The sequence below is a fragment of the Psammomys obesus genome, unplaced genomic scaffold, assembly GCF_907164565.1.
Source record: "Psammomys obesus unplaced genomic scaffold, mPsaObe1.curated_primary_1811, whole genome shotgun sequence".
Classification (NCBI taxonomy): domain Eukaryota; kingdom Metazoa; phylum Chordata; class Mammalia; order Rodentia; family Muridae; genus Psammomys; species Psammomys obesus.
In genome coordinates this window covers 5,969,209-5,988,504 of record NW_026596149.1, presented here as the reverse complement: position 1 = coordinate 5,988,504, position 19,296 = coordinate 5,969,209, and the positions used below count along the sequence as shown (strand labels likewise).

Below are 19,296 nucleotides of genomic sequence, written 5' to 3'. Positions count from 1 at the left end.
TTTCTTTCTTTCTTTCTTTCTTTCTTTCTTTCTTTCTTTCTTTCTTTCTTTCTTTCTTTCTTTTTAGCAGTTTAAAGCTTTTTAATTTTTTTATTCATTATTTATTAAAATTTACTCATTTTGTATCCCGGTTATGGTCCCCTCCCTCGTCTCCTCCCACGTCTCCTCCCAATCCTTCCCTCCCTCCTCTTCCCATATCTACTCCCCGCCCCAGATAGGGGAGGACTTCCTCCTATTTTTAATTTATGTACTACTTTACATCGTAATGATAGCCTCCTCCCTACTCTTCTCCCTCCACCCTGTTTTCCTTATCCCCCTCCCATTGTCTTCAGAAAACGGGAGCTCCGCCATTCTCCAAGCCACTCTAGCACATCAAATCTCATCAGGACTGATCTCCGTCTCATTCACTAAGGCCAGACAAGGGCACCTGGCTAGAGCAAATTGATTGAAAGCAGACAACAGAGTCCATGTCAAACATAGCACCCTCTCAACTTACTAGGGAGCGCACATGAAGATCAAAATGCCCATCAGTTCCATATGGTAGGTGTCCTACCTAGATCGAGTTCACGCATGCTGTTTTGTTGCTGTGTCTCTCTCTATAAGCTGCTGTGGGTCTAGTTTAGTTGACTCTGTTGGTCTCCTAGCAGTGTTCCGATCCCCTCCAGCTCCTTCTAACCTTCCTGTCCACTCTTTCACAGGACACTCGAGCTCTGCATGATGATTGGCTGTGAGTCTCGGCCTCCAATTTGGTCAGCTGCTGGTGGGGAGGTAGGGCTCTCAGAGAATGATTAAGTTAGGCTTCTGTCTGTAAACAGCAGAATATTGTTAATGGTGCCAGGAGTTGACTCTCCCATGGGGCCAGGAATTGGCCGGTCCTTCCCTCAGTCTCTGCTCAGTCTCTATCTCTGTACATCTTGTAGGCATCCCCATATCCTTTCTGCAGCCTACCCTTTTCTCTCCAGGCCACAAACCTGCCTCCCCCACTATCCCCAGATCTCATCCACCATCATTTTTACACACCCACACCTGCTCTACTTCCTCTTTCACTATCCACTCTATTTCCCGATCTGAGTGAGAGTCAAGGAGGGCCTCCCTTGGGCCATGCCTGTTACTTAGCTTCTTTGGGTCTGTGATTAGTAGTATAGTTATCCTGTAATACATGGCTAATATCTGCTTATAAGTCAGTACATACCATGTGTGTCTTTCTGGGTCAACTATATACATAGTGGTTTTATTTATAATAGCCAGAAACTGGAAACAACCTAGATGAACCTAAACCAAAGAATGGATAAAGAAAATGTGATACATTTACACAATGGAATACTAATCAGCTATTAAAAACAAGGAAATCAAGAAAATTGCAGCCACTATGAATAGAGCTGAGCAAATGTCCTTGTGGTATGGTGAAGCCTCTTAGATATATGCCCAGAAGTGGTATTGCTGGGTCTTGAGGTAACATTATTTCTAATTTTCCAAGAAAGCACCAGATTGGTTTCCAAAGTGGTTATACAAGTTTGCCCTCCAACCAGCTTGTTTTTATGCTGACTTATTTTGATGGATTTTTATATGTTGAATAATCCCTGAATCCCTGGATGAAGCTACTTGATCATGATGAATGGTGTATTTGATTCAGTTTTAGAGTATTTTAGTATCAATGTTCATAAAGGAGATAGGTCTGAAATTTTCTTTCTTTGAGTCTTTTTGTGGTTTAGGTATCAGGGTTACTGTGGCCTCATAGAATGAGTTTGGTTGTGATCCTCCTCTTTCTATTCTGTGGAATAATTTGAGGAGTATTGGTATTAGCTTTTACTTGAAAGTCTGGCAAAATTCTGTGCTAATACCATCTGGTCCTGCGGGGTTTTTGGTTGTTTTGTTTTGTTTTGATTTTTTGTTGGGAGACTCTTTCCTAAAGGTTTATAGAACTATTTAAACTGTTTACCTGATCTTGATTTAACTTTGGTAAGTGAAATCAATCAAGAAAATTATCCATTTTTCTTTAGATTTTTTTTTTAATTTTGTAAAGTACAGTCCTTTGAAATGAGACCTAATAAGTCTTTGGATTTCCTCAGAGTCTGTTGCTATGTCCCTCTTTTTATTTCTGATTTTATGAATCCATCTCTCTGGTTTGTATTTAGCTAGAGGTTTGTCTGTCTTGTTGATTTTCTGAAAGAACCAGCTTTTGGTTTCACTGATTTTTTTTTTAAATTGTTCTCTCTGTTACTAAGTTATTGATTTCAGCCCTAAGTTTATTTCCTGCCCTATACTCCTCTTTGGTGTACTCCTCATTTTGTTCTAGAGGTTTTAGATGTGCTTTTAAATTGCTAGTATGAGAACTTTCCAGTTTCGTTATGAAGGACTTAGTGCTGAGAACTTGCCCCTGAGCACTGCTTTCATGGTGTCCCATGAGTTTGGGCATGTTGTCCCTTCATTTTCACTGAATTCTAGAAAGACTTTAATTTCTTTCTTTATTTCTTACCTGACACAGTGGTAATTGAGTAGAGAGTTGTTCAGTTTCCATGAGTTTGTAGGTTTTCTCTTGTCTCTGTTGAAATCTAGCTTTAATCCAAGGTGATGTGATATGATACAAGGTGTGCATGTGTGTGTGTGTGTGTGTGTGTGTGTGTGTGTGTGTGTTTCTTGTCTCTTTTGAGGCCTGCTTTGTGACCAATCATAAGGTCAATTTTGGAAAAAATTTCATGAGGTGCTGAGAAGAATGTACATTCCTTTGGGTTTGGATGAAATGTTTTGTAGATATCTGTAAGGTGCATTTGATTTAGAGTATCTGTTAGTTTAATTATGTCTCTGTTTAGTTTCTCTCTCAATGACCTGTCCATTGATGAGAGTGGGGTTTTGAAGTCTCCTGGTATTAATGTGTGGGGATCCATGTGTGATTTAAGCTTTAGTAATGTTTCTTTTACAAATGTGGATGCCCTTGTATTTGGGATATAGATGGTCAGAATTGAGATGTCTTCTTGCTGGATTTTTCCTTTGATAAGCATGAGCTCTCCTTTCTCATCTCTTTTGATTAATTTTGGTTGCCCATCTACTTTAATAGCTATTAGAATGGCCACTCCAGCTTGCTTTTTGGGTCTGTTTGTTCAGAAAACCTTTTTTCAGCCCTTTACTCTAAGGTAATGTCTATCTTTGTTGTTAAGGTATGTTTCTTGCATGCAGCAGAGTGATGGCTTCTGTTTATGCATCCATTTTGTTAGCCTTTTTATTGGGGAATTAAGTCCATTGATGTTGAGAGATATTAATGACCAATGATTGCTAGCTTCTGCTATTTTGATGTTGGTGGTTGTAGTGTGTTTATGTGTTTCCCTTCTGTTGGTTTTGCGAAGTGGCTTTATTTATTTCCTGTGTTCTCTTGGGTATGGTTTACTTCCTTCTATTGGAGTTTTATGTCTAGTATTTTCTGTAAGGCTAGGTTTGTTCATAGATATTGTTCAAATTTGGTCTTGTCATGAAATATCTTGTTTTCTCAATCTATGGTGATTGAAAGTTTTGCTGGGTGTAGTAGTCTGGGCTGACATCTGTGTTCTCTTAGGTTCTATATGACATCTGTCCAGGCCCTTCTGGCTTTCATAGCCTCTGTTGAGAAGTCATGTATAATTCTGATTGGTCTGCCTTTATATGTTACTTGACCTTTTCCCTTGCAGCTTTTAATATTTTTTCTTTGTTCTGTACATTTAGTGTTTTGATTATTATACAGTGTGGTGATTTTCTTTTCTGGTCCAATGTATTTGGCGTTCTCTAGGCCACTTGTATGTTTATAGACATCTCTTTCTTTAGGTTGGAAAAATGTTTTTCTATGATTTTGTTAAAATAGTTTCTGGGCCTTGGGACTGAGACTCTTGTGTTTCTTCCATTCCTGTTATTTTTAGGCTTTGTCTTCTCATAATATCCTTGATTTCTTTGATGTTTTGTGTCATCATTATTTTTTGATGTAACATTTTCTTTAACAGGCATATCAGTTTCTTTGACTGTATCTTCTCTACCTGAGGTTCCTCCAGCTCTTATATTCTGTTGGTGATGCTTACCTCTGTGGTTCTTGTTCTGTGCCACCAGGATCTCCTCAGTTTGAGTTTTCTTTATTGTTTCTATTTATGTTTTCAGGTCTTGAACTGTCTTATTCATTTCCTTCACCTGTTTGTTTGTATTTTCTTGTATTTCTTTAAGAGATTTATTTGATTCCTCTTTAAATGCCTCAATCATCTCCCAAAGTGTAGATTTAAGTTCATTTTCTTGTGTTTCAGTGGTATTAGGGTATACAGGGCTGCTTGCAGTGGGATAATTGGATTCAGGAGGTGCCATATTATCCTGGCTTTTGTTGATTGTGTTCATATGTTGGCCTTTAGCTGTCTGTCTGTCTGTCTGTCTCTGACATCGGCTGGTTGTTCCTGTCTTTTGTTTGTTTGTTTGGTTTGGTTCGGTTTGGTTTTTTTTGTTGTTGTTTTGTTTTTTTCTGAATTTCTGGAGGGTGCAGGAAGACTCCTGGGCAGGAGGCTGGATTTCCTTGGAACAGCCCTCCTCTGGATGGTGGGTGTGGTTGTGGACATGCTGCTGGATCTTGGGGAATAGCCCACAGTTCTCCTCAGGTGGCTGTGCCCCAGTTAGATCCACAGGCAGTGGACTGGAGTGGGAATGTCTACCCTGTATGATACAGAGAATCAGCAGGTCTCCTTGGGAACCCAGGAGCCCTCTTTTTACCCAGAGAACTTCCAGAGGAAGCATCCCCCCACACCCTCCCTCACACTACTCAATGGTCTCTGAGTTCAAGCTGTTAAGACATTTTGTGGACTGGGAGCCACCATTTTGGAGTGAGATCCTGTATGTTCCTGAGGTCTGGCTGAGCTCCTCAGGGGATATGGGTAAAGCCATGACCAGAGGCTGAGCCCATTTCCCAGGATCTGGGAAGTTGGGTAGCCAGAGGCCGGAACCAGGAAGCTTTCTTCGGGAAGATGGGGAAATCCGAGTGGGTAGAGACTGGAACCAAGTGTCCAGGATTTCAGGAGCTTTTCCTGGAATGACAGGATTATCAGGGTGGCTAGAGGCTGAAACCACTAGTTCCAGCACCCATGGGCTCTCAGCTCATTTGATAAACACAGATACTGGCATTTTGGGGTTTGCTGCATGGCCTCTAGCTTGCTTTGCAGTCATCATGTTCCTGTCACTCATAAATGGTCTGTTCTCTGTGCCAGCATCTGTAATTGGAGTCCTGCTATTGTTCTTTTCTATCCAGCCCTGTCTTTCTTTTAATATTGGGTCTCATGAAGCTCAGGATGGCCTCCAGCTCTTTATACAACAAAGGATAATCTTGAACTTTAAATTGTCCTGTTTCTCCCACCCAAAGTCTAGGACTGAATAGCATGGCATTGAATGAGCTTTGAGGGTATTAACTAGGGCCTCAGGCATGGAAGGCAGGTACTCTCCCACTGACCTGTATCTCAGTAAATGTTTCAGGTACAACTTGTTTTCAAATCATATCGTATGGGTTATTTATTGATTCTTAGAGTTTTTTATTGATTTTTATTTTATGTCTATATATTTATGTGTATTTTTGAATTAATTTTTATTTTATGTGTATGGGTGTTTTTCCTGAATGAATGACAGTGAATTACCTGCATGTATGTTGCCAATAGAAGTCAGAAAATATTCCCTGGAATAGGGGTTGCCGGAATATTTGTGAGCTCCTGTGTGGGTGCTGGAAACCAAATCTGGGTCTTCTGGAAGAGTAACCATTGATATTAGCCACTGAGCCATTGCTTCAGCCCCGCATATGCTGTTTTTATAAGTACCATTTTACATAGTCATATGAGGAATCTACTGCTTTTTTAAGAATCCTCTCTATTTAGCAATGTTTTTTGCATCTTCTAATATGGTTCTGGTTTTTATGCAATCCTTCAATTTATGTTTGTTTATTTTGTATGAGGGAATAGTACTTTCTTAGATTTACATTTTAGGCTTCTCTATAAGTGGGGCACTTCCTATTATTCTTTCTATTATTATTATTTATTACAATTTATACATTTTGTATCCCGACTGTAGCCCCCTCCATCATATCCACCTGGTCCCACCCTCCTTTCTCCTTCCCTTCGTGTAGGAAATAGTACACAACTTTTTTCTAGCAAGGTATCATGCTAGCACAACATGTATAGTATAAAAAGTGAATGCAACTCAGGATATAGATTTTCTTTGGTGGATGGATCCATACTAAGAATTAATCCAAGAAGGACCTTGATATTTTTTTGAAATGATAGTGTTTATATAATAAACAAGGCTAAACAATCTACACATGTTTAATACAAACATGAATGAAGCCACAAGTGTCATTGTCATTTCTTGGTGATGTTGGGATAAAACGCCCACTAATGTACCAATTTTTGATTGATTTACGCGGAATATGGAGCGTCTTAGAATATGGAGTGCCTTCTCTCTGAGTTTCTATGATTCATTATAGCAGGATATTTCCTACTATGTAAACTTTGGTTGCCTGGACATCATAACATAATGCGCATGCATTGTAAACCAGTTTTCCAAGCATTGATTCAAATAATGGCTAAAAATATAAAAGATAATAGCGCAAAAACAATTCAGTCAAGACTATGAGTAAAATATGAAGAACTGGAAGTAAAAAATGGAATAAATTGCCAAGATTCAGAGATGAAAACAAAAGTTAGACTCAACAGCTGTTAACCTTCAAACATGTGGAAAAATCTGTGGCATATACTGGAACTGAAAGTGTAAGGTAGCTGTGAGTTCACGAACATGGCCCCAGATATCTGGAGTACAGTGATAGCTACATTGTTTGTTTGTTTGTTTGTTTCTTGAAAATATTTGCTTTGTCATTTTTCTTAGAGTTTGTGTGGTACCTGAGTACTTCCTGAAAGTGATATGTATCTTATTTGTAGGCTTTATTTTTTTCTATAGCATCATGAGTCAGTGATACCCCTTGCTTTGTGTTCTTGATTTGTTTTATGTTTATTGTGCAGGTTGTTTTTCAAGCTCAAATGCTTGCAACTCATGGACAAGAGGAAGTTATAGCAATTGATGACATTTCTTTCAGTTCAGGTTGCTTGCCTGCAGATGGTAAGGACTTTTTGTTTCATCTTGAATTGTATTCTCTAAAAATGTGGGCATCATGATGACTTTTCATCTGCTCTGTTTTTCTATGAAGTTTTAATTGGGCCTATTTTTCTTTGCTCTAATACACTGTTTAACAGGGGCTTGCCTGTACTGGAAGCAACAATAGGTTCTTTCACAAACTCTGATGCTATAAGGACTAAGTGGGATGATATAGTGTTAGCTTTTAATCTCTCAGTGATGTTTACACTGGCTACCTAAATCTAACCTAGAGGGCTCTATGCCTTCCAGGGTGCTGGTGGGAAACTGGCTTTTATATACTTGAAATGGCCTCATTCGAGAATAGGTTTGATAATCTACTGACCAATTGGAAGAAAATCATAGTTGTAATCTATCTTCTATTTGAAATGAAACAATATACATTGATAAACTATCTATGACAAATCTAATATGGTATCAGTACTGATTTCATGATTATATTACTCAAATAGTATTTAATTCTCTTTTTACATTTTTCTAATGAAAAATTTAGTTTAAAATTAATATAAATATGTATATATTATTTTTGCTTATTTGATTGGGATAAAAAATTAAACAAGCAAGGAATATATATACATATATATTTATATACATAATTTACTTTAGCTTTTCATTGAATTGTAGCTTAATATAATCTAGCAGAATAAAATAGCTATAGTTGTAGTCAATTTTCTGTTATAATGAAATACTAGAGGTTAGGTGGTATATAATAAAAATGAGTTAATTTAGCTCATAGTTTTAGAGGTTCAAGGGACCAGCTTGACTTAATGACAGAAATAAGTCATTGTGGATGACATCATAAAAAAGAGTATTTAAGATGGGAAGAACATCTGATGGGAAGGAAACTAAAGCAGCAAAGCAGTTTTCTGCTCTTTGATAACAACCTTTCATGACAGCTAACTGGGATACCAGAATAATTACATTAAATCCTTTCTAAAGTTATATACCATTTGGTTCAATGACTCCCTGACTACGATCCACCACTTAATGGCCCCCACATCTCTTAATTTTGTCACACAGAGAATCAAACTGAAAAAAATCATAAATGATTGAGGACTCAACTTACATCCAAACCATAGAAGTTATTTTGTCAAAAGGAGTTTGAACTTAGTTCAAATATATTGATGTTGTGGTAATTAATAATTCAGGATCCAAGCAGATATGGTAGTTTTCCTAAGATAAAATGAAGATTTTGTTAATGAGTGTTTGTATTGCCTGTGAAATCTGACCACTGTAATTTCTGGTATGACAAAAGTTGCAGATTTGTAAGATTTATGGGATCTGTACCTGTCCTAGTACTGAAACACATTAAAGGTCTGTGTTAGCAATGCTCACCAAATATCATATAAGAAACCACCAGAGGATACATTGAAATGGAAAATTCAGAGGAATAGATTTCACTCCAGCCAGGTTTAGAAATAATAATCAGATTATCAACTTCAAAGATGCTTCAGGAAAAGAGGGTGCCATTGATTAGATCAGCAGGATACAGTCTATCAGAATCATAGGGTAAGCTGCTCGACCACTGACTGTTCATCTACTCAAGTCTCCCTTTATAGATTCTCCTTCTATTACCTAGTGTATTTCTAAGTCGAGAATGCAGCCAGTGTTCACTCAGTCTTTCATATGAGACAATTATTTCTGACTTTGTTCACTTCAGCATTCTCTTTTTTTTTTCCACAGAAATTTGCATCTGTCAAAGTGATCTTTAACTCAGTGTATTTATTGCTCAGTTTAGTTAATCATCCTCAAAAGAAAAACAGGCAATAAGACCAGCTATTAGGTGAATTTTTTTCCTTCCTGTTGGGCTTTTGCCAGTGACACTATAGTCACATTACAAATTCCCACAGGAATGTCATTGGATGTTGCCTGTAATAAGACCCTATTATCTTTTCAGGTGTGAACTTTTTCTCCACTGTTAGAAGTAGAAACCTAAGCAACCTTCCTGAATATATATATATATCTGTGATCACTATTTAGGAATAATGGTCAAGGTAGAAGGGGCTTAATACATATTCATAAAAGTAAATTTTTGTAGTGAATACATAAAATACCTTTTGAAAGAAGAAGAAGAATTAGAAGAAGAGCAACAATAATAGAGTAAAAGAAAAAGAGAGATAATACTCACCGAACATCGCAGAAAAACCTGAGGTCAGATAGAAAAGCACCAACAGCTATAAATTTTCACACAATAAGGCATTCTACTCAATATGTACTTGAGATTCTATGGAAAGGAAGGATAATAACCAGGTGTCATCCTTTACACAAATTAAGGTTTTTGCTTGTTTGTTTATTTTTATATGTGCCTTTTACGTGTTAATTTTATAGGGTAAGCTGCTGTAGGGTAACCGTTGTAGGGTTTGGGACTAGAGAAGAATTAGAATTCAAGACTGAGGTCTTCAATAGATGTGGATGTCAGATATGCATGAAAGACAGGGTTGTGATAAGGTAGATGCCATGGAATAACACATTTTATTCACAGAGCAACCAGTAATTTTTAAAGGGCAACATTTGGGAGTTATCAGCATGGTAAGCTTAGTGAAGACCTTATAACTCATGGAGTGTTAGAAGGAGGACTTCTCCATCATTGGACTGGGGGAGGGGCATAGTGGAAGAAGAGGGAGGGAGAGAGGGTGGGACTGGGAGGGAATGGGAGAGGGAGCTACAGCTGGGATACAAAGTGAGTAAACTCAAATTAATAAAAATTAAATTAAATTAAAAAAGAAAGGAAGTCACCTTCCTTTATAAAGCTATAAAAGAGCTATAAAAGAGATGGCCTTCTTAAGAAGAAAATGAAAGGTAAAGACACTTGTGCTATTTGAAGATGAAGTCCCAGAGGTTTTGGTGTTTTGTGTAAAAAATGAAGTAAAAAAGTCAGGGAGGGGAGGCATAGTTAAAGGTTTGGCAGAAAAGAAACTTACAGCATGAAGGTAGGTTGATACCGGGGAAAGAGGTTAGTATATGATTACTGAGGCTAGCGCTGGGTGCAGCTACATTCTGTAAATGCAGAAATGTGAAAGATGGTTAAATTAAGAAGCATTAACTTTCCAGTGGGACTGAGTAGCCAATATAACATAACTGAACATATTTAATTATCAGACCCCAATGTGGGAGTGAGTGCACCTGGACTTCCCCCCAGATAACCATCATTGAAGATGGGACTTGCATTTTAAATTCGGTTATCAGGACACGCTTTGAAACAGATCTGGCATTTACAAAATATGTGTCCTGTATGTTCCCTGATTCTTGGACAAGGAGCAGAATCCCAGTAAAAAAGAGTTGGTGATGATTTAGTTTTCTGAAGTCCAGAGGATAGGATTGGGTGGGAGCATCAGATTCATGGAGGCAAAGCCAAATGGGTGTCTTCTGGGCATTTCCACTGAAAATCCTTTCAGATGCAAGCTAGGATTAGGCATGCATTTAGTCAGGTGTAAACAGGTAAGTATGGTTAAACGACCTTATAAAACAAAGGCATCAGTACTGAGCTTGTTCCTCTCCTTGTTTTGAAAGTCTAGGATAAGGTGACATTTTTGGTGTTTTCTTCTTAACTTATGGATGAACTCTATATATCTCAATTTAGGGACTGGAAAGAGAAAGAGAAGAAAGGAGGATATTTTTGGATATGTCATTGTTCAGTCAACTTTTATATGGATTACCTTCATTACCAGGGAACACAAAATTCTCCTGAATATATATTTTTGGTACTTGTATTAGAGGTAATCAGTAGGAACAAGTTTGTGAGTTAAGTAAGTAGTTTTCTTTCAGGAACTGAAAATACACCTGTTTAAGAGTAAATTTCTATTTTCTATTCTTTCAAAATCTATTTTGTCTTTTTCATTCCCTGTTTCTGCCATTGGTGTATTCATCACCAGACTCTCTAAAAGGAAATGCTACGACAATTTAACAGGTGTAATCAAAAACATAGAATCAGAGGAAGAGGATACATGCAGTCCTGATGAGGACTGGGTCCTTGAGAGGCCTGGGTCAGATGGTAGGGCACCCCTTTCTGAGAACTAGGGGTAACTGAGCGGGGAAGAGAGAAGGAAGGTGGGACCAGGAAGAGACAAGGGAGGGGATACAACGGGGATGTAAAGTGAATAAATTAAAAAATATTAAATAAAAAACAATACTAGAGCAAAACTAATAACTTTAAGTATAAAGAAAGAACAACCAACTATAAAATATCTAGATATAGAGTAATTTTCTCCCTCTTAAAGCATAAGAAATTACAGGATAACATATGTGATAGATAATTATATTTACATTTTAGACATACAACATCTATCTATTCTATCTATCTATCTATCTATCTATCTATCTATCTATCTATCTATCTACTGTTGGAGGATTTCTATATAACCCTGTACATTCAATGTATGAAGATGTATATACATCTTCTGTACTGTGGCATAAAATGAGTTATGTTGAATTTCTAGGGCTGTAAAACTTTTGCATTATGCTGGAAGTACTAACTTAAGCTAAGAAAAATGTTAAAGTATGCATATTCATTGACCACAATGAATGCAAGACAATAGAGATATGAAAAATGAATGTACCAAAATATTCAAATAATCCACTCAAAAGCCAAGAGAAATAGATAGTGAAGATAAAAAATATGATAGGGAATACTATTGTGAGAAAAAGGCAATAAATATAGAGGAGACAAACAAAAAGATAATAAAATTGCCAACTTCATTGTAATCACTCAGCATTATTATTAGAGCTCAGAGATTGTCAATTTGGATAAAAAGGTAAACCAATTTTATTCTGTGAAATGTCATTTTATATGTAATTACATATATTAATCAAAAGCAAGAAAAGTAAAAGCTGGACATGGTAGGATAGTTCTGTTGTGACTGCTTTCCCAAGACTGAGGCAGGAGGATCACAGTTCAAGGATACCTTGAAGCAAGACTCTGCTCAATAAACAAAAACAGAAAAACAACCACAAAAGGAAAAGACGAAGATGCTGTGCAGTGGTGGCATGTATATTTAATCCCAACATTCAGGAGGCAGTGGCAAGCAGATCTTTTTGAGTACAAGGCCAGCCTGGTCTGAAGAGTGAAGTTTCAGGACAGCCAAAGCTGCACAGAAACCGTGTCTTAAAATAAAAGGATGGACAAAGAAACAGTCCACAGCTCTAACATGGAGTGGGAGTAGCTATATCAAAGTCACAATATGGGTTGGAATGTACAATGGAAACTAACAATGATGAATAGAAACATTGTACTGCCTAATGGTTAAAGGTAAGTTTACCAAAACAACGACTACAACAAAACCCCACAATCTTCAACTTGCATGGCTTCAATGATAATATTTCAAAATGAATAAAAAAATAATGTTGGAATTAAAAGCAAAATATGTTTATACCTGGAGACTTCATTGCATGTCTCCAAAATAAAAATAGAACACATACACAGAAATTCATCAAAAACAAAATCTAATATACTTGAACAAAATGATCTACCAGTGTGTAACCATTGACATTTATTAAAAATATTTTGAAACAATGCAATGGTTAAGCAAAACAAACAAAACAGTAACTCTTAATGTTTGATAGTGCAGCTGTACTGCAGGGGCAAAACAGAAAGCAAGCACAGTCCTCAAATGGGGGGAAACTAAGGGACTAAAACTTTACTGCTAAGGGCCAATTTGAGTCTTCATCTCAGTCAGCCCCAACCTCCATCAGAAGACTGGTTCTCTAGAAGGTAATCAGGTTAAAGGGAAACATGTGGGCCTTTGTCTTAGACACTGTTCTATTGTTACAAAAAGACACCATGATCAAGGCAACTTTTCTAAAAGAAAACATTTAACTGGGGGCTTGCTTTAATTTCAAAGGCTTAGTCGATTTCATCATGGTGGGAACATTTCGGCAGACATGACAGGCATGGTGCTGGAATGTAGCTGAGAGTTGCATCCACAGACCAGACAGCAAGACTGGATTTGGCATGGGTTTCTGAAGCTTCAAAGCCCGCCCCCAGTGATGTTCCTCCAAGAAGGCCACATCTAATCCTTCTAACTCCACTAAAGAGTTCTAGTCCCTGGTAACTAAGCGTTAAAATATATGAACCCATGGGGGCTATTCTTATCTAAAACACTACAGCCTTTTCTGATAACACTGGTTCTTTGATCTCCCCCACCCCCACCAGAGGGAGGAGCAGCCTTCCTAGGCCACAGAGGAGAACTTGCAGCAAGGCCTGAAGATATTTGATAAGCTAGGGTCAGATGAAAGGGGAGGAGGTCCTCCCCTATCAGTGGACTTGGAAAGGGGTAGGGAGAAGATGAGGGAGGGAGGGTGTGATTGGGAGGGAATGAGAGAGGAAGCTACAGTTGGGATACAAAGTTAATAAACTGTAACTAAGAAAAAAAGAAGATTAAATCTATAGACTATAAAAAAAAACCACTGGTTTTTAATAGGAAAATACATTCTCTCACTCTTTCTCTTTTCTTCTTTGTCCGTCATCTCCCTCTCAAATGCAGAGAGAACCTAAAATACCATATATAGGAGAAGTAAATGATGACGTTGACAATGATTGGGATTGAGAAATAAAAAAAAAAAAAAAAACTACAGAAACAAAAGACATTTGTTATAAAACATAAATAAAACGAATAGATTTTTGTTAGGTTAGCCAAAATTAAAAAAAAAAAAGAAAAATCAGAAGACAGAGATTACCAATAACGTGAGTAAAATGGAGGCCAACAAAAAAGATGTTATGGCTATTAGACTAATAATCCAGAATACTACAAATAACTGTATGTACCAGTTCATTTGTGATACATTCTCTCAAAGACACACTACGAATATTCACTAATAAAGACATGATAATCTGAAGAATTTTATGTGTAATAAGATTTACAATAACTGTTTTCTGGAAAGAAAATCCTAATACAACATTATTTCACTTGCAAAATGTGCTGTATATTTATAAAAAAAATAAAAGCAATTAGCTCTTTTCAGTATAGAAACTAGAAGTAAATACTTTCTGCTTCATTCTAAAAGGACTACATTTGCCCAACACAAATCCAGACAAAATCCATAAAATACCATATTATCCCCTTTTTATGGTCAGTGTTCTTCCAAACACAGATGATTTCTGTATAGACTCAATCAAAATAAAGGATATTATGAAGTGATTCAAGAAATGCAAGGTTGGTTCAATGTTTGTAAAGCAATCAGTTTGTGACACTATGTAAACCCACTAAAGAAGAAATGACCATGTGATGGTCTTTGCAGATGCAGAAATATTGTTTGACAAAATTCAAAATACTGTGAAAAACTATAAATTTATTTAACATGATTATATTCTCCAGTCCTACAGCTGACATTAAACCTATTGACAAAAGGATGATACTTTCCTCTATAACTGGAAACAGGAAACATTGTCCATTTATCCATCACTCTAATTCAACAACACATGACAAGTCCTAAGTGGTAATATAGAGCAATACACATAAACAAGGCACATGATGAGAATAGATAAAGGGTGTTTTCCTATTTGAATAATGTATTCAACCAAGCTCACGGAATATACTTTTTAAAAGTTTTTAGAACTGGAAAATTAACTCATAGTATCAGATGACAAGGTCAGAAAAAGAATCAAATATCTTCATGTAAAAAACAACGAGCCTCTGGAAATCACCATCAGAAAAATGGTTCCATGTGTAGTACAGTGAAAATAAATCATAAATATAAAGTAACAAATATGAGTTGTATCTGTGATTAGAAATCTACAGAACACTGACCAAGGGTATCAAGAAGAAATAAATGCAGAGTTGATTAGAAGTAAGTTAAAAATAAATTTATATAGGCAGATCTCTGTGGGTTCAAGGACAGCTAGATCCACAAAATGAGTCCAGGATACCTAAGGTTACACAGAAAAATCCTGTCTCCAAAACAAAACAACAACAAAAAAATAAAAAGTTATGAAGCAAAGGTACCTTTTAAATCTGAAATATACAGATGGTGCAGTTTATGCATACCTCAGTAATTATATGTTCCAAGGAAAATAGTCCTATTTTTTTAGTATGAGATGTCCATTTTTACTGTAGAATAACATCTTTATAACAATACATCATTTTATTTTTATTATTTCTTAATCTTAACTGAAGCAATAAAATTAAGATTTTTTTTGTATTAGAGAATTATTTCAGACATTTCCACCACTTCCAGGATTACCATTCTACAGAGCTATTGCCCTTCTCAAGGCACAAAGCTCATGGTATAGCTATTCAAAGAAATATCGATTTGAACTCTCCCTAAGTACCAACCACAAAATAGAAATCTTGGCTTGTGACTGTGATGAAATAAAATATGTTTAATCAGTGATTCTTGAATAACACTGATTGATTCTTGAATAAATTGATGATTATAATTTTTATAATGATTGCATGCTGTGGCTCATAATGAGAATATTGTGAAATTCTGTGAATATTTTTGATTGAGTTTTCAAGACTTTGCTTCAGTGTATTTGTAAAATGACAGCATTGTACAAATCATTGCTTAATTAGAATCTTCATGATGCATAAATACTATCCAGTTAAGCAGCTAAAATCCTACTTACCTTTTTAAAATGTTAGCTTTCCAGTAACCTTTTAAGAACCAATAATTATTAATCTAAATCCTTTATTAAATCAAAGAGAAGTGACACTAACTGACTAAGACCTCTAGGGTCAAAATTGGATGTCAACTGTAACTTTCACTGCTACAGCCTTGGGACTTGGAATTCTTATTTAATGAATAAAAATTACTGGCATACAACCTGTTTATGTAAGATAAGCTTTGAATGATGACTCTTCTTAGACATGTGACTTCATTAGTTTAGAATGGTTTAAAAACCTCCCTTCTAGTGAAGATGAGAGATTTTAACTACCTCTGTGAAGTATTTCTGTAAATTGAGGTGGCAGTACAATGTAAAAGAGGAAGTGAGTGAGAAAGGAGGAAAGAAAGAGGAAGGGAGAGGAAGAGGGAGAGAAAAAAGTGAATATGATAACAAGTGATTGCAAGCCACTGTATTGAATACATTAAATAAGATCAGCTTTCTGGACATTTATTGATTGACAATGTAAGAAACCACATCCAAACATAAACTTGTATTTGGGCTTATAAATTTGGTTGGGGCAGGGAGCTAAAGGTTGTTAAATTTTAAAAAGAGAGAAAATTTTAATACCTATCCATACAAAATACATCCCAATTGAATGTAATTTACACTTTAATATTTTGCTAGTTTTGCTTATAGTACTTTTAAAGTCTTGTACAAATAGTGGTAAATCAGAGATAATATAAAACATTTCATTGAATTATATCCAATAGTAGGACCTCTAAAGGGAAGATTTGTAGCACGGATATGAATTCACAAAATTAACATTTTAATTGTTTCATGAAAATTGTTATTGTTGAATCCTAGCTGCATTTATTGTCATCATTTTCGAAATTACATGTGCAGTTTTATTTCCAGCGTATCTTATTTTCAAGACAATTTGCATATTCATCATTTTCAAAGTCTCATAATGAAAAACAGAATATTTAGGTATTGGTAAATCACTGCCATTACCAATTGATCCACTTTTATCACAAATAAAATATAAAATAACTTCTAGAGACCCTAAAATACTTTCAGTCTGGTTTCTTTGGTCATTTACTTATTTGTTAAAGAAATAAATGTGTATTTAACATCTGTACTCTGTCAAGATATATATCTAGGCATTGAAACAATACCAAAAGGACGATTAATACTCATTACATTCATGGAACTTATATTTTTAGGTATAAAAAGACAATAAGCAAATAGATAAAAAATGTATTTTATGTTAGGTTGTGAGCAAGATAACACAGGACTGAGTCAAAGCACCAGAGGTGAGGATGAAAGGTTAAAGTTTTAAATAGCATACTCAGCATGTTGATGTTAAAGGCATAGATAGTAATTGAGCAGAAAGGCCAAAGGGTCCAGAGAACAAGACATGTGCACATTAGGAAAATATGTTAACCCAAGAGCCTGCAGGAGTAAGCTTGGTTTACTAGAGATCATGGCAATGGCTTTTCTGTCTCCTTCGTAGAAGGGAATCCTTTGAAAATATTTCCCTCTTTCTTTACGGAAAATGCAAAACCAGGAAGCTTGGGAATTCAAGGTCATCTTTGCCTCTATTAGTATAGCAAATTCTGGAGGTACATGCTCTACTCCTAGAAGTTGGAAGGATGATAGAGATAAGAAGATGAGCATGGGTTATATAATATCATGAGTCAAACGAAAATGTTACTAAAATACAGAATCAGATGGCTTTCCTGAGCCAGAACTGATAATCATAATGGAATCATGAGTGTATTTTGCAGAAAAGGGAGATATTTTCTGACAGAGTGACTGCTAAGAGAACGGAGGAGAAGGGAGGAGAAGAGGGTGTAGAGTTAATAAAGAGAGAGAGTAGAGGAAGGGAAAGAAGAGGAAAAAGAGCGAGAGATTACAAACTTCATGCTGTGAAGCACAAGGACAGTTTTCTTATTAGTTATGATTAAAAAGGCAAAAGTCTGGGCAGAGGAAAAGAAATTTAGATTATGGCCCATTTTTTGGAGGTAGTTTTTAAACATCCAAGGGAAGGAACCAAGATTGCTGGAGGATGTCTCAGTTGAAGTCCAGATAGGTCTGAAATAGAGCTTTGGCTACAGCTCAATGTGAACATCTGGTCATATAAGAGAAAACCGTGTGCTGAGCTTAGAGAATATACCATTCTCTGTCTTCCCATTCCATAGGCCAGGGAAGTTGCAGAAGTCAAGAATAGGGAGCAATGTTACTCCATAACATCCAGTGTTATGGAATAGTATATTGAGGATTGAAAAGTGAACAGGTACGGTGCTTTGGAGGTCAGCCTTTATAGCTGCAGTTTCCCTTGAACCTAGGAAGGGTGGGAATAAAATGTTATAAAATACACTACTTGCTATAGCATGGAGGCAGTATGCTCCATGCTAGGCAAAAAGAAGTTAGGTCTAGGAGACCATGTGCCAGACTATTTCGCTGAGGTAAGAAGTACAGAGTGGGTAAATCCACAGTTAATGAAGGTAGTATCTGAGACAGTGGAGAGAATGGGATCTTGCCAGTAACAGGTATGAGATTTTTTTTTTAAGTCATGAAATATTTTGGAGGTACATAGTGTTTTTTAATTGTATAACAGTGCAAAACACAGCACCAAAGTAAACAGTTTTGAATGGCTTAAACAGTAGATTTTATATAATAAGAATTTTACGTTAAGAAAAAATCTTACTAGGACAAGATCAAGAGTAAGCATAGGAAGAGTTGGACCTCACAGGAGTCTGCAGTGCTTACAGAAGCAAGCTCAGGCCTTGAGTCTTTTGAACATGGACGAAATGGTGCTGTTTGAGAAACAAAGAGAATGATCCCACAGGGAAACAGACTATGTGGCTGTAGAGGAGCTAGGGTAGACTTACTGGAGTAAGTCCTTAAATACACAGAATATGAAATTTCTGCACAATGACAAGGCATGGAGAGGAGCATGGAGAACCCACAAAAGCACTAACTGGAGGGTGTGGCGCTTGTGTAGGTCTCTTCCAGTTTCTATCATTTTCCCAGTGAAGTGTGAAGCAAGATGATTAACTGAAAATAATAATAGGGTGGGAAAGAATGAGAAAGACACAAACAGTTATCTAAAATTGAGAAGAAGAAAGTTGGGGTGTAATCTTTTAATGATTTGGGTAGTCACAATATGAACTTATTTTAGTCTGCATGACTTTATGCCAGTTTGCTGTATAAATACAGGCCAGACCAGAAAGAGAGTTATATTTAGGTTTTAGGGTTTTTTTTTTTTTTTTTGAGAGTATAGGAAGTGCATGAGATGATAAAGGGAATGGCATCTTATCTTACCAACTGGAAGAAAAGAAATGAATACTGACATAGTATTAAAGGAACTGAAGACACTGTAGGACCATAGAATGACAGGTGCCGGTATGCTGAAGATGTCTTTGAGCAAACACTGTGGAATGTTCTCAGATAAACTAAGATGGCTCCAGGGCCTGTAGGTGGTATGATTACATGGTATTACCATCATATATGCACCCTGTTCTTTACTTGTGTCACTAAGAAACATATGAATGCCTTGTTAGAGTTGAGTTACCAAAAGGAATGAGCTATACTTGTTAGGTAATCATTGCAGAGTGGGCCACTTGAAATTA

At 36.4% G+C, this 19,296-nt stretch overlaps 1 protein-coding gene across 4 annotated transcripts in view; it reads left to right on the top strand.

The window, feature by feature from the left end:
- The window catches only part of Malrd1 (MAM and LDL receptor class A domain containing 1), a 698,598-nt gene that overhangs the window by 47,012 nt on the left and 632,290 nt on the right, over positions 1-19,296 (top strand). For all 4 annotated transcript variants that reach the window (XM_055593928.1, XM_055593929.1, XM_055593930.1 and 1 more), the window contains exon 4: positions 6,993-7,089. In XM_055593928.1, coding sequence (XP_055449903.1) covers positions 6,993-7,089 — 97 coding nt within the window. The remainder of the gene's footprint in view (positions 1-6,992; positions 7,090-19,296) is intronic.